General features: G+C 48.8%; 1 protein-coding gene across 1 annotated transcript in view; it reads left to right on the top strand.

Moving 5' to 3' along the window:
• LOC125430334 (forkhead box protein P1-like) overlaps positions 1 to 14,233 on the top strand; it is a 22,218-nt gene continuing 7,985 nt past the window's right edge. Inside the window, exons 1-7 of the mRNA XM_048492276.1 lie at positions 1 to 91; positions 4,609 to 4,737; positions 5,812 to 5,934; positions 7,163 to 7,271; positions 9,058 to 9,193; positions 9,892 to 9,967; positions 12,481 to 12,649. Coding sequence (XP_048348233.1) covers positions 4,618 to 4,737; positions 5,812 to 5,934; positions 7,163 to 7,271; positions 9,058 to 9,193; positions 9,892 to 9,967; positions 12,481 to 12,649 — 733 coding nt within the window. The 5' untranslated portion in view covers positions 1 to 91; positions 4,609 to 4,617. The remainder of the gene's footprint in view (positions 92 to 4,608; positions 4,738 to 5,811; positions 5,935 to 7,162; positions 7,272 to 9,057; positions 9,194 to 9,891; positions 9,968 to 12,480; positions 12,650 to 14,233) is intronic.

Genomic DNA, 14,233 nt, shown 5'->3' on the forward strand with positions numbered 1-14,233 from the left:
TCTAAAAGTCTGCCCTAAGTGGCAGAGTTTGCAACCCGCTTGCTGCACCTCAGCCAGGAACTGTCGGAGTCAGACCTCTCCCTACTTTCCCGTAAGAACTGGCTTCGCATTTTGCTTTCTGGAGAAAGGTCAAAGCAGGAAAGATGCGGGTTGGCCAGCGCTTTTTGCAAAAAGAAAAGAAAAGTGTTTGTCACAACCAGTCATTAAAGTGTTAACTCTCTGCTTGTATGTAAATAAGCTGCTGAGGTCACATTCTAATGAGCTGACCTATTGATTAGGTACTGATCAGTATAGTAGCCCTCGGTTGTGTGTCTTTTATGTTGATCTTAATAATGCTGCATTTTAATGGGGTGGGGTTTATTTTATTAGAGCCTATTAACTGATATTTAATGAATTTTAATCTGATGTATGTGCTCTATATCATGTTTTGTTCACCGCCCTGAGCCCTCCAGGGGAGGGCGGTATATAAACACAATCAATCAATCAATCAATCAATCAATCAATCAATCAAAGGGCACATCCATCTTATACCCGTATAAAGTTATCTTGGCTTCTTTGTTCTGTGCCGTCGGGGCCATGTGCCAGCCAGACCCCAAAGCATCATGTAGCATGTCAAAGTGTAGTATAGAGTTTATTGCTTGCTTTCTCCCACGTTTCCCCTCGCTTTTAATTAGTCCACCTATTATGAAGCAACTCAGGATTATCTGGGTCTTTCTGTATTGGTTTCTGCTATACTCTGCTTTCAATGCAAATCAGTCAGCCCAATTGCATCAAAACGAAACCCTGCCACTCGGATCTGGGCTGCGGCGCAGGTGTTTTGCAGCAATTCCCCCCACCCCCGTGGTTTTTGAGTTCCTGTTGTGCGCAAGCAGATGTGTCTGTTGGAGTGAGGGTCAGGTCCCATCCCTGAAGTCTGCCCAAGGAGGACAAGAGTTTGGTCTCTCAGGATTACAGCTCATCTCCAGACTACACAGGTCACTTATTTATGTATTTATTTGAAACAATTGTTCCACTTCTCCGGGAGAAAATGACTTCTTTGGAAGGTGGGCTGCGTGGCATTAGACTCCACCAGGTTCCGCCCTCACGTCTCCAGGTAGTTCCAAAGCACAGTTGGCAACCCAACTTAGCACTCAGGGGGATCACTTTCGTGGCAAGCGTTCCAGTTTGGGAATGCTACCTACGCCTGTCGTGTGAAAGGAACCTGGGGTCATGCAGCAGCTGCGCCCCCTTTTGCCTGGTGAGAAAGTCAACCAGCAATCATGTAAATGCAGTGGAAAACCAAGTGGTGCTTTATTAACTGTGCAGACAGTAAAACAGCAATATAAAGGCAAAAGGAGATCAATTTTCAAAGCTTGTGCAATCTGATACTTGTTGGTGTGAGGCTTGTGTACTGTTTCTTTAGGGGCCAGCTGCCTGCCTCTTTTGACCCATGCGATTATTTGGACCCCCCGTGATATCTGCATTGACAAGAGACAGAACATTCCCTCTTGTTTCGAGGGAGCACAGACACAATGGCAGGCCGGCTCAAGCTGCCAAATCAAGATGGTTTTGGAGCACCGAGGCCACACGAGGGCCCCATTTCAACAACACATCAGGTTGTCATCTTCCAGGTGGAGATGTCCTGAAATTACAGTTGATTTCCAGACTACATAGATCAGTTTCCCTGGGTCGTAGCTACGGAAAATGGTGCCTGGGGCAAGCACTGAAATTGTGCCCCCCTCCTCTGCCCAAACTCCACTGCCTCAGCACAGCCTCCACAGTGGGGCAGCAGAGTTTGGGTGGAGGTGCAAAGGCACCATAGTGAGGCAGGCAGGCAGGCACAGGCAGGCACAGGCAGGCAGGCAGGCAGGCAGGCAGGCAGGCAGGGGCCCCTTCCGCACACTTTCACAACTGTTTGCAAGTGGATTTTGCTATTCCGCACAGCTTCAAAGAGCACTGAAAGCAGTTTGAAAGTGCATTATTCTGCATGTGTGGAATGAGCCAGAGTATCAGGGGGATTGTATCTATGTGATTGAGATGCATTCCTAACTCTACAAATCAATGCTGCTAAAAGATATATGTAACCAGCCAGGTATATGTTACCACTGCATTCTTTCATTGATCTTTACTTTATGGCTTCACCTGACACCCTGGTCCCATGGGAAACGGAGTTGCATTCATTTCTTGTGGGGTCAGGAAGCCAGGTGGCTTTCTCTTACCGTCTGCTGCCGACTTTGGGACACCTCAGCTCGGGGGACTGTTTTCCACAACTTCTTGGGAAAGTGGGAGGGGGGGATTTGCAACAGGGATAAAGAGGATGGCAAAGGCCAGGGTTGTTAGAACTGGCTTTGCCAGGCTTTGACCTTATGATGCCTCATCAATAAGCATAACTGATCAACACTACAGAGTCTGTTTATTGGCTTAAGGTTCGAGACCTAACGCAGGAAAGGGGGTGCTTTGAGACAAGCAAACCCTCTGGTTGAGAATTCCTCTGCCCAGACTCTGCTGCCCTTTTTCAGTGAGGAAGCCCTGTGCAAGTCATGCAGAGTTCGGAATGGGTAGGTGCCGAGCTGAGTAACCCTCTGCCTGTCAGAGACTGTCAAAATGACATGTGTAGATGGGCAAAATCTACATGAAGAAGAAGAAGAAGAAGAAGAGTTTGGATTTATATCCCCCCTTTCTCTCCTGCAGGAGACTCAAAGGGGCTTACAATCTCCTTGCCCTTCCCCCTCACAGCAAACACCCCTGTGGGGTGGAGTTGGGGCTGAGAGGCCTCCGGCTGTGACCCCAGCCCAAGGTCACCCAGCTGGCGTGTGTGTGGGAGTCACGCTTGGGCTAATCTACAGAATTCCCAGATAAGCCTCCACAACTCAGCTGACGGAAGCGGGAATCAAACCCGGTTCCTCCAGATTAGATACACGAGCTCTTAACCTCCTACGCCACTGCTGCTCCATGACAGATGTGTCCACCCCTAGACAAGTGCTGAGTGCAAAATCAGTGTCGTGTGCAATGTCGTAGAACTTCTGCACCGTTGACTGTGTGTCTGTCAGTTGTTTCTGCATTGCATTGTACAATGTGGTCTACTCCAGAGTATCTGCTGCTTTAACACCCAGCATGGTCACCAGCCCTTCCCCTCACTGAGGAAGGACTGTAAGGCACAGTGCTAAAGTGCCAGATTCCAGGTGTGGAATTCCCAGGAGCGTTAGTTGGTGGAGATCCATGAGCTGCAATGGGGGGGGGGGGGCAGGGAAGCCCCATCCTGCCCCAGGAAAATTTCCTCTGGATCTAGCCCAATGTTCAGTTTGTTTCTGTCTTGAAACTCTGACCCACATGTTTTGGTAGGACTTTCTTCCTGGTGAGCATCAGTCAGTCATGTATTTACTCTTGTAGCCATGGGCCATAACATTATTAAACATAGGTTTCACGTAATGCGTATTACAGACAGTTAATACAAACATATTACAAAGAAAAACAAGCTGTTGCTACATTTTTACTCTGTGTACTGCAAGTTGTGCAATAATAATCTTTTTATTGTATTTGGAATTCATGACACACTCAGGTTTTATGCCTAATAAAGGTTTTGGATTTGGATTTGGACAAAGAAAATCATATACAAGTATTAAGCACTGACGTGTGTATTAAAACATTAAAACAATTTGCCTAGGATTCATGCAGAATTAATATGTACTAATTTCTTCCTTATATTTATTGCTTAAAAGAAAACAAAAATAGCATCAGCCAATAGCATCAAAATAGCATCAGCCAATAGCATCAAAATAGCATCAGCCAATAAAAAGCTAATGCATTCCTCATCAGAGCCAGAAATTGCTTCAGTGGTTTATGGTGGATGGGCACAAGTGAGTGCATCTGGTGAATTTGTGGTGTCTAAATCCTAAATCATGAGCCTTGGCAACTTTCAAAAATTCCTACTGATTTGGGACAGGCCTTTGGTGTTGAAGGTTGTGCAGAAAGCATACCTTCGTGACCGTCTCACCCCATATGTCCCATTAGGCCTCTGTGGTCCGGCAGAGGCCAATTTACTAGTGGCCCTAGCCCCTCCATTATCACGACTGAAAGCCTCTACCCGGACAGGGCTTTCCACAACCCTGGCCCTGCCTGGTGGAGCAGCCCTTCCATCAGGCGTGTAGACCCCTGGGACAGGAGAGTCACTTGGGGCCTGTAAAAGCGGTTTGTTCCACCCGGGCTTTTGGTGAGGCCGGCCTTAGACCCCCCTCAGGATGCCCCATGCTACGTGCCATCTTACCATCAACCCGTCTAATATAATATCCTGACTGACACTGCTACCCCATCGGCCTTGGAATGCGGAGCCACACATACTTATGAAATCTCTTGCTGTTATGTATATTGTATTGATGCTAGTTTTATGAATTTGAGTATATTGTTTTAACTTGTTTTAACTGATTTTTGGGTGTATGTTGTTTTGGCCATTGTAGTAACAGCCCAGTGTACACACCGCCCAGAATATGAGGGGGTGGGCAGTTTATAAATTTGATAGATAGATAGATAGATAGATAGATAGATAGATAAATAAATAAATAAATAAATAAATAAATAAATAAATAAATAAATAAATAAATGCTCATGAATCTGACCATGTTTTTATTCCAGATATTCCCAATGCCTGGCTCCAAGCCATCCTCTTCTGTGGCTCCCAAGAGCTTTGTGCAGAACAGCCAAAGGGGAGGCCCCCAGAACCGACCAACGGTGGTGATCCGGGCTGCATCTTCCAAGCAACCAGTAAGTGTCGGGATTCAAGTTGCGAGACAAACATCCCACTCACTTGTGGCTGGCATCAGAGAGCATTTGTCTCTGGGCGCGTAGAGGCAGGGGTTTCTCCTGCTGCCACCTTTTGCTTAGGGCAGATGGTGCAGCTATGCTGGGTGTTCAGTGTATTGTCGAAGGCTTTCACAGCCAGACTCAACTGGTTGTTGTGGGCTTTCTGGGCTGTGTGGCCGTGGTCTGGTAGATCTTGTTCGTAATGTTTAATCTGCATCTGTGGCTGGCATCTTCAGAGGTGTATCACAGAGAGAAGTACACACTTTTCTCTGTGATACACCTCTGAGCTCTGTCTGAGCTTAAATATTCAGGAACAAGATCTACTAGATCAAACCCGCGCACCAGCAAAGCTCTAACAAGCTGTATCACTGGGCTTGTTCAGATTTTGCACTGACAGAGAATAAGTTCCCTACTGTGGTTTACCAACCTCCAGGTGGGGTCTGGGGATCTCCCCGAATTACAGGATATCTCCAGATTGCAGAAATCTGTTTCCCTGGAGAAAATGGCTTCACACGCTTTGTAGATGACTAGGCTTCCCCTGACACCCTGGTCCCATGGGAAACGGAGTTGCATCTGTTAAAGGGTAGAATCTGTTATGTCATGTCCTGCTGAGGTCTCTTCCCTCCCCAGGTTTCCGAGACTCCGCCCCAAATCCCCAGAACTTATTATTTCAGTATCGGCAATCCTATTATATATCAAGTCCAACCCCCTCCTGTTACATCTCTCATGCTCATGTCCCACACTTTCTCTAAGGAGCTTGGGGATGTGTGTGCATTCCTCCCATTTTAACTCCACAACAAACTTATGAGGTAGGCTGGACCAAGAGTTAATAACAGTGCAAAGGGTCAAACTTTCCTTTGCTTCAAGATCAAGGCCACATCACTGCACATCTGTGGCACTCTGCCACCAGCCCCCCCCCCCCCCGATGCTTGGGGCTCTCCTAGGCCAAGTTGTCTCTTGAGGACTTCCCCAAAACAGGAAGCTTAACCTCGTATGAGCAGAATAACTGCTGTGTTGTCTGCTTCTGCCCTGCAGGTCCACCCACGGCTCTTGCCAAACCAATCAAGGGTCATGCCCACTTGGTCCCGGGACAAATCGGACCAGCTGGTGCTGATCCAACAGATTTCGCCAGGACCCCCGAGCACTCCAAAAGTCAAGGCAAGTCTATGAGCAAGTCTATGAGCCCTGGCAAGTCTATGAGCCCTGTTGGGATAGGGCGGTATATCAAATTTAATAAATAATAATAATAATAATGATGAACCCACCTGTGGGCCAAAGAGACTTACTGGGTTGCCTTAAGGAGCTTGAGGAGGGGGGGAAAGGGTGGGGAAATCTATGTGAAAATCATGATGTCATCTTCAGTCCAGAAGGGATGTCATAGTGCAGTGGTGGCGAACCTTTTCGAGACCGAGTGCCCAAACTGCCACCCAAAACCCACTTATTTATTGCAAAGTGCCAACATGGCTATTTAACCTGAATACTGAGGTTTTAATTTTAAAAAAAACCGGTTGGATCAGAGGCATGCGTTACTCGGGAGCAAGCTTGGTAGCTGTCGGTGGCTTTGCTTTGAAGAAACCGTACGACTCTCCCAAATGTAACCCAGTATAATTATGCTATGCGGAATCAACCATACACAACCATATTTAGTTGGTTTACTCAGAAGCAAGCCCCATTGCCAGCAACTGAGCTTACTCCCAGGTAAAGGATCGCACTTTAGTTCTTCCCATGAAAATCTGTGGGGTTTAACAGCACTTAACAGGGTTACCTACACTGCTTCCCCAAAACTAGGTCTTAGGTTTAATGCTAATAATTGAGCCCAGTGGCCCAGGCCAGCCTAGATGTGTGTGGGGGGGGAGCACTCTGTTTGTGCGTGCCCACAGAGATGGCTCTGAGTGCCACCTCTGGCACCCGTGCCATAGGTTCGCCACCACTGTCATAGTGCCTGCAATGCTTTAGGCATTTCCCCCAATTCTATGGTATTTATCACAGATATTTTGAGGATTCCTAGAATATCCCAGACCCTGGGGTGCCACTTCTGGGCGTTCAGGAAGAAGTTATGTCACAATAAGGTTGCCGGGTACCCTCTGGCAACCTGCAGGGGGTGGAGTGGGGGAATGGGACTTTTCAGCTGCAAACAAAGGCCAGCACTGATGTATCAACATCTGCTTCCAAAAGGGACATCATCACGAAATGTAACTTGGCACTTGTCAGCTGTCCACTGGCCATTTCTGAGGACATTTGGGGGGGGGGGGAGAGCCTGGCTAGGGGGCATGCCACAACCTCATGACGTATAGTTGCCAACACCCCGCTGGGTTCCCTGAGTTCCTTCCCCCTGGCACTGTGTGCACAGATGCCGATATTGGCATCACTCCTTTGTTTCTCCCAGGTCTCCCTGACGGACAGCAGTCAACCACAGCCTCTCTTCGCACCCTTTCATGGGGCATTCCGGCAGTCAGATGCCCAGACAGACATCCTGGGCCAAAGTCTCTCCTCTTGTAAGTAGACTCAAGTCCTTCCTCCTGCAGTCATGTTTTACAGAACAGAGGATTTTCATGGCAAGAGATGCTCAGGGGTGGTTTGCCATAGCTGGCCTCTGCCTGGACTTCCTTGATGGTCTCCCATCAGTGGTGGAGCTACAAGGGGGACAAGGGATGCACTGTGCACCGGGCCCACGCCTGGAGGGGCGCAGAAAATCACCCCCAGGCCCCTCCCTTTGTGGTGCCCCTTGGCCAAGCCCTCCCATCCACATTTACCTTAGTTCCTTTCCTTTTCCTAGAACTTTTTTTCAGGCAGAAAAAAAGGCCTGTTCACAGTACAGGCTAAAAAATGACCTGAGGAACTTCAGTTCCCAGGAGACCTTAAGGAGCTCCTAGAGTCTCCTGGGAAGTGTAATTCCCATCCAGGCCGTTTTAAGCCTGAACTCGCGAATGAACCTTTTCAGCCCTAAAGTTATGGGAAAAAGGAAAGGGCTAAAATGAAGGAAGAGATGAGAGGCGCCATGGGGAGCATGGGAGAGAAAAATATAGACTAGCACCAGGCTGGTTTGGCCCAGCTATCCCTTTGGCTCCCATCCAAGCACTAATCTGATTAGCTTCCAAAATATGATGCGATCAGAGAAGCCCGGGCCATCCAGGTCAAGGCATGGGATGGACAGAAGTGGTTTGCCATTGCCCGCCTTTGCAGAGCGACTCTGAACTTCTTTGGTGGTTTGCTATTCAACTACTGAACCTGGCTGGTCCTGCTCAGCTGACGAAGTCTAATGAGATTGGGTTAGCCTGAGCCCTCCATTGCAGGCATGAGACCCAGAGAACTGATCTATTAATTATAATTTTGATTCGCTCCTCTAGCTAATATTTTATGATGTTTTATGTATGATATTTTATGATGTACACCGCCCAGAGCCCTTCGGGATGGGGCGGTATATTAAATAAATACATACATACATACATACATACATACATACATACATACATACATACATACATACATACATACATACATACATACATACATACATACATAAAAGTGGTGGTGGTAGTAGTAGTAGTAGTAGTAGTAGTAGTAATAATAATAATAATAATAATAATAATAATAATAATAATAATAATAATAATAATAATAATAATAATAATAATAATAATAATAATAATATTGACACCTGGTGTTGAGCAATATTTAGTGTGAAGAAGGAAATGGTGGAAAAATAACAAATCATAAATTCATTTTGCATGAAATGGAATGTAGTGGAAATGGAGGTTTTTGTGTTGTAAGGTCAAGTATCAGAAATTCGCACTGACCGCTAGCGAGTAGCTAACTACCTATTCCTCTATTTTAAGAGCCAGCATGGTATAGTGCAGGGGTCTGCAGCCTGCGGCTCTCCAGATGTTCATGGACTACAAATCCCATCAGCCACTGCCAGCATGGGCAATTGGCCATGCTGGCAGGGGCTGATGGGATTTGTAGTCCATGAACATCTGGAGAGCTGCAGGTTGCAGACTCCTGGTACAGTGGTTAAGAGCAGGTGGACTCTAATCTGAAGAACCGGGTTTGATTCCCCACCCCTCCAGCGGACTCTTATCTGGTGAACTGGATTTGTTTTCCCACTCCTACATTCTTGCTGGGGGATCTTGGGCCAGTCACAGGTCATTCAGAACTCTCTGAGTTCTACCTACCTCACAAGGTATCTGTTGTGGAGAGAGGAAGGGAAAGGGGTTTGGGTCTCCTTACAAGAGAGAAAGGCGGGGAATACATTCAAACTCTTCTTCTTGTTGTCTTTCTCAGTTCCAGGAGGGAACGCCACAAGATGGAGCTTGAGCCAAGAGGCCATTCTCCATACATCTCCTTCCCAAGAGAGATACCTGGGGAAGAAATTACCTGCAGACTCCATGCCTGGTTTCCACTCTTTTCTCGGAGGAAGGTAAGTTGATCTTGTCTGCCACTGTGCCCATTACAGAAAACACTAGAAAAGGTGTTGGCAGGCACCATGGCGCCCACAACGACGGTGTTGGAGACCCTGGTCTATGCTGTCCTGAAAATGTCGTAATTCATTCCCTTAGAGACGCCTCATAATCTGAGGCGCTCAACTGTAGTTGGTGCATCAATCCATCTCTCTATGTGCCCATTCCTTGCATTTGTCACTAAGCCTAACTTGAAGAAGAAGAAGAAGAAGAAGAGGAGGAGGAGTAGTAGTTTTGGATTTATATCTCCTCTTTCTCTCCTGCAGGAGACTCAAAGGGGCTTACAATCTCCTTGCCCTTCCCCCCTCACAACAAACACCCTGTGAGGTAGGTGGGGCTGAGAGAGCTCCGAGAAGCTGTGACTAGCCCAAGGTCACCCAGCTGGCGTGTGTGGGAGTGTACAGGCTAATCTGAATTCCCCAGATAAACCTCCACAGCTCAGGCGGCAGAGCTGGGAATCAAACCCGGTTCCTCCAGATTAGATACACGAGCTCTTAACCTCCTACGCCACGGGTTCTATTTTGAGCTCTGCAAGGGAAAACTGGGCCTTGGGCCTCTGGTGAGAAATGCAGAGAGCCTCGCTGGGTTTTCTCCTCTTGGCACAGTTGACAGAGAAAGCCTCGAAGATGGCTTTGAGCAGCCCTCTTGTCTTTCCCAGAGCATGCCGAGAGCAGATGGCGAGCAGCATTGAGCGGTGGATGCAGGAGAAGCTGGTGTACCAACTGGAAGAACAGGTAAGCACCACACAGGGACTGAGCTCAGCGGCTGGGCAGAAAGTCGGAGCACGGTGAGGCTTACTTCTGAGTAAGGCTGCGCCAGCTGGGGCTTTGCTGCCCGTCCCTTCCATCCGGTGTTGTGGTGCTCTCATTCCCCTTCTGGCTTTCCCGTTCTTTCCTAAACTTGCTCTACTTTTAGGGAAGAGCACAGCAAAGCCAAGGAAGGCAGCCATGAGGACAGGAAACTCTGGAGTTTTCTTGGTCCCGCCCACATCTGCATTATGATCCCACCCCCTGCCTCAGCCCCACCCCCACAGCTATTCCCACGCATACCACCAGGGGGCTTTCCCGTTTTTCAAATGGACAACTTGCTTTAAAAAAAAAAAGGCAGTGTTGTGACTCATTCACCTGCTTGGGAGCAAACCAAATGGGCTGCTGTTCTACCGGAAAGCCACTAGTGCAGCAGACTCCGGCCCCAGATGAGAAAGGCGTTCAGCGGAACAATGCTACAGGGGTCAGTGCTATCAGTCACAGACCAGGAAAGGGATTTGGGCGTCTTAGTTGATAGTTCCATGGGAATGTCAACTCAATGCACGGCAGCTGTGAAAAAAGGCAAACTCTATGCTGGGGATAATTAGGAAAGGAATTGAGAATAAAACTGCAAGGATTGTCATGCCCTTATATAAAGCCGTGGTGCGACCACACTTGGAGTACTGTGTTCAGTTCTGGTCGCCACATCTCAAAAAGGATATTGAGGAGATAGAAAAAGTGCAGAGAAGGGCAACAAGGATGATTGAGGGACTGGAGCACCTTCCCTATGAGGAGAGGCTGCAGCGTTTGGGACTCTTTAGTTTGGAGAGGAGCTGTCTGAGGGGGGATATGATTGAAGTCTATAAAATTATGCATGGGGTAGAAAATGTTGACCAGGGGGCATCCATTGAAAATGCTGGGGGGGAGAATTAGGACTAATAAAAGGAAACACTTCTTCACGCAACGCGTGATTGGTGTTTGGAATATGCTGCCACAGGAGGTGGTGATGGCCACTAACCTGGATAACTTTAAAAGGGGCTTGGACAGATTTATGGAGGGGAAATTGATCTATGGCTACCAATCTTGATCCTCTTTGATCTGAGATTGCAAATGCCTTAACAGACCAGGTGATCGGGAGCAACAGCCGCAGAAGGCCATTGCTTTCACATCCTGCAGGTGAGCTCCCAATGGTACCTGGTGGGCCACTGCGAGTAGCAGAGAGCTGGACTAGATGGACTCTGGTCTGATCCAGCTGGCTTTTTCTTATGTTCTTATGTTCTTAACAATGAAGGGATCGTTTTTCTCATTCGGAATCTCTCTTCAAGCTTGGGGTTGCAATCGCTGTAATAGTCCAGGAAGGTGACCACCATCAAGCAAAATAGTTTGCAGCTTGAATGTTAGAAGGGGCTGGGCATTTGTAGTCGCATAGAAACTACAGACGGCTACTTGGCAGGGAGCTGGAAACGTTTCCAAAACCAACCAGGAAAACAGTGTGGAACTCCACAGAAGAAATGTTTTATTTGCAGGCTGGGAACAATGCAAATGATCTGTGTGGAAAAGGCCAGAGATTGACAGCCGGCAGTTAAGGGGAGTGGCCGTTAGTAGATGCAAGGTTGGCGTCAGCATGCCCTGTGGAGAGACAGGTGGTGGGGCCAGGGACGTACTGCCCAGGGATCAGATGTCCCCAGGCTGTGGTCATTTAGTCACGTGGGGGTGGAAAATCGCCCCCCATACCCCTCCTCCTTCCCTCCCAGAGGCGTAGTGCCAATGGGGATATCTGGGGAGGCTTGTCCCGGGCACTCCGGGAGGCAGAGGCGCCGGGCAGGGAAACCCCCTCCGCCTGAAGGAGCAGGTGGTCCGTGGGGCAGAGGGGGGATGGCAGCTTCCAAATTTTCTCCCCCCCCCCAATGGATCCCCGTGCCGCACCATCATACCTGGAAGTGGTGCTTAAGGTAAGTGGTGGCGCTGGGGGGGGGGGGAGGGGGACTCGCAGGCCACCCTGGGCGCAGCTTTGCCCAGCTACACATCTGTTCCCTCCTCCTTCCCTCCGGGTGCAAAAAAACGTTGTTTGATACTGGGCTGGGGGAGGGGGGGGCACTCATATTTTGCCCCAGGCTATATTTTCCCTAGATATGTCTCTGGGTGGGGCCCATTTGTGCCTACTATGGTTGAGATGCCCCGCTGACCCTCTTTGCTATAGGTTCATGATCTCAGATGCACACGCTGCCATTCCCACCAGGAAAAGGAGGACTGCAAATGGTAATGCAGCTGTAAGCGTGGGCAGAGGGGATGCTTGCAGGCAGGCAGGGGAAGGGCATGCAAGTGGCGGGAGGGAAGGATGGCGTGAACAGGGGACCTGACGATGGAAGGGAAGAAGAAGCCCCTGGAACTGGCTGTGATCACATGCAGTCTAATGTGCCACCCGGTTGCCCAAACGACGCAGGTGTCATATGAAGGAATCAAGTGCGCAATTCTCCTCTCCTTCTTCCACATCTTCCCAGCTGGCCCAAGAGCAGCACAAACTGCGCATTATGCGGGCGGAGCAGGACCTTGAGCCTCCTTCACAGCACCCTTATGCCCCAGAGGCCAGAGCTCAGAGCAACCGGCCGAGAGGTAAGATTCGCACCCAGGACCGTGTCTCCCACAGGCTCGGGGCCCACACCTGCTCAAGTGAGTGAGAAATACAGTAACAGGGACAGAGGTGGGATCCAGCAGGTTCTCACCGGTTCCCGAGAGTAGGTTACTAATTATTTGTGTGTGCCGAGAGGGGGTTGCTAATTGGTGATTTTGCCACGTGGTTTTTGCCTTAGTTACGCCCCTCCTCTCAGGAGTAGTGCGCAGAACTTGAAGCAGGCTAGCAGGAGGTGCACCAGCGTGCGTGGCAGCCTGCACCTGCGTGCATTCGTTTCCCGCCCAAGGACTGGCGCAGCAGCTGCGTCCTTGCCACAGCCCTGACAAGGAATGCCCCGCCCCTGGAATGCCCGGCCACGCCCCCGTCGGGCCCCGCCCCCGTCGGGCCCCGCCCAGCCCTGAGGGCGCTACGCCACAGTTTGAATCCCACCACCATGGGAACCTGTTACTAAAATTTTTGGATCCCACCACTGAACAGGGGCCAAGAGGCTGTTTGCCTCCCTGGTCAGGTTGCCAACTTCCAGGTAATACCTGGAGATCTCCTGCTATTATAGTTGATCTCCAAGCAACGAAGGTCAGTTTTGCTGGAGAAAATGACTGCTTTAGAAGGTGAATGCTAAGACATTAGACCCTGCTGAAATCCCTCCCTTCTCCCCCCCCACCAGGCTCCCCACCCCAACCCCCGATCTCTCATCTCTCTCTGTCTCTCATCTGTCTCTCTGTCTCTCTGTCTCTCGTCTGTCTCTCGTCTGTCTCTCTTCTGTCTCTCGTCTGTCTGTCTGTCTGTCTCTATCGATCGATCTAACTAATTCTATTTGTACACTGCCCTCCCCACAAGGGCTCAGGGTTTCGCCTGCATCTGTGGCTGGCATCTTCAGGGGTGTATCACAGAGAGAAGTCTGTTGTTACACACTGTGTCTGATACACCTCTGAAGATGCCAGCCACAGATGCAGGCGAAACATTAGGAACAAGATCCAACAGACCACAGCCACACAGCCCACAACAACCAGTTGGATCCAGCTGTGAAAGTCTTCGACATATCTCCAGTAGTGTTTTTGACTAACCCTACTAAAGCAGATGCCCTATACTTTACTGACGAGGACATGGCTCTTGGACTTGGCCCTCATTGCTGCAAGGTAGCCATGGGTAAAGGAGAAGGCAAAGTCTGTTTTGCTGGCATGAATAGACTTATCTGGATTCCGGCCCTTGCCTATACTTTTCCGTTCTTAGTTCTAGTTCTAAGTTTAGACAAGAGTTGGAGTAAAGAATGCCACAATTATTAATTTGGCATAATGAGGGAATAATCTTTAGGGCATCATTTTAGCTAATTTAAATTTTGAATTTATGTGTGTGTGAGTTTATAGTTTGTTTCTTGATTTGTTGACTTTTGTATATTATGTTTGTTGTTGGTTGCCCAGAGTGTAGCTGGGAAAGGGCGGGGTGTACATCTAATTAAATAAAGGGGTCATTGAACCATATGGTGATGACTCATCACAGTGTTTACTAGAAGACGAGTTGGATTTATATCCCCCCTTTTTCTCCTGTAAGGAGGCTCACTCACAAACTCCTTTCTCTTCCCCCCTCACAACAAACATCCTGTGAGGTAGGTGGGGCTGAGAGAG

The sequence above is a fragment of the Sphaerodactylus townsendi genome, linkage group LG03 (assembly GCF_021028975.2).
Source record: "Sphaerodactylus townsendi isolate TG3544 linkage group LG03, MPM_Stown_v2.3, whole genome shotgun sequence".
In the NCBI taxonomy this organism is placed as follows: Eukaryota; Metazoa; Chordata; class Lepidosauria; order Squamata; family Sphaerodactylidae; genus Sphaerodactylus; species Sphaerodactylus townsendi.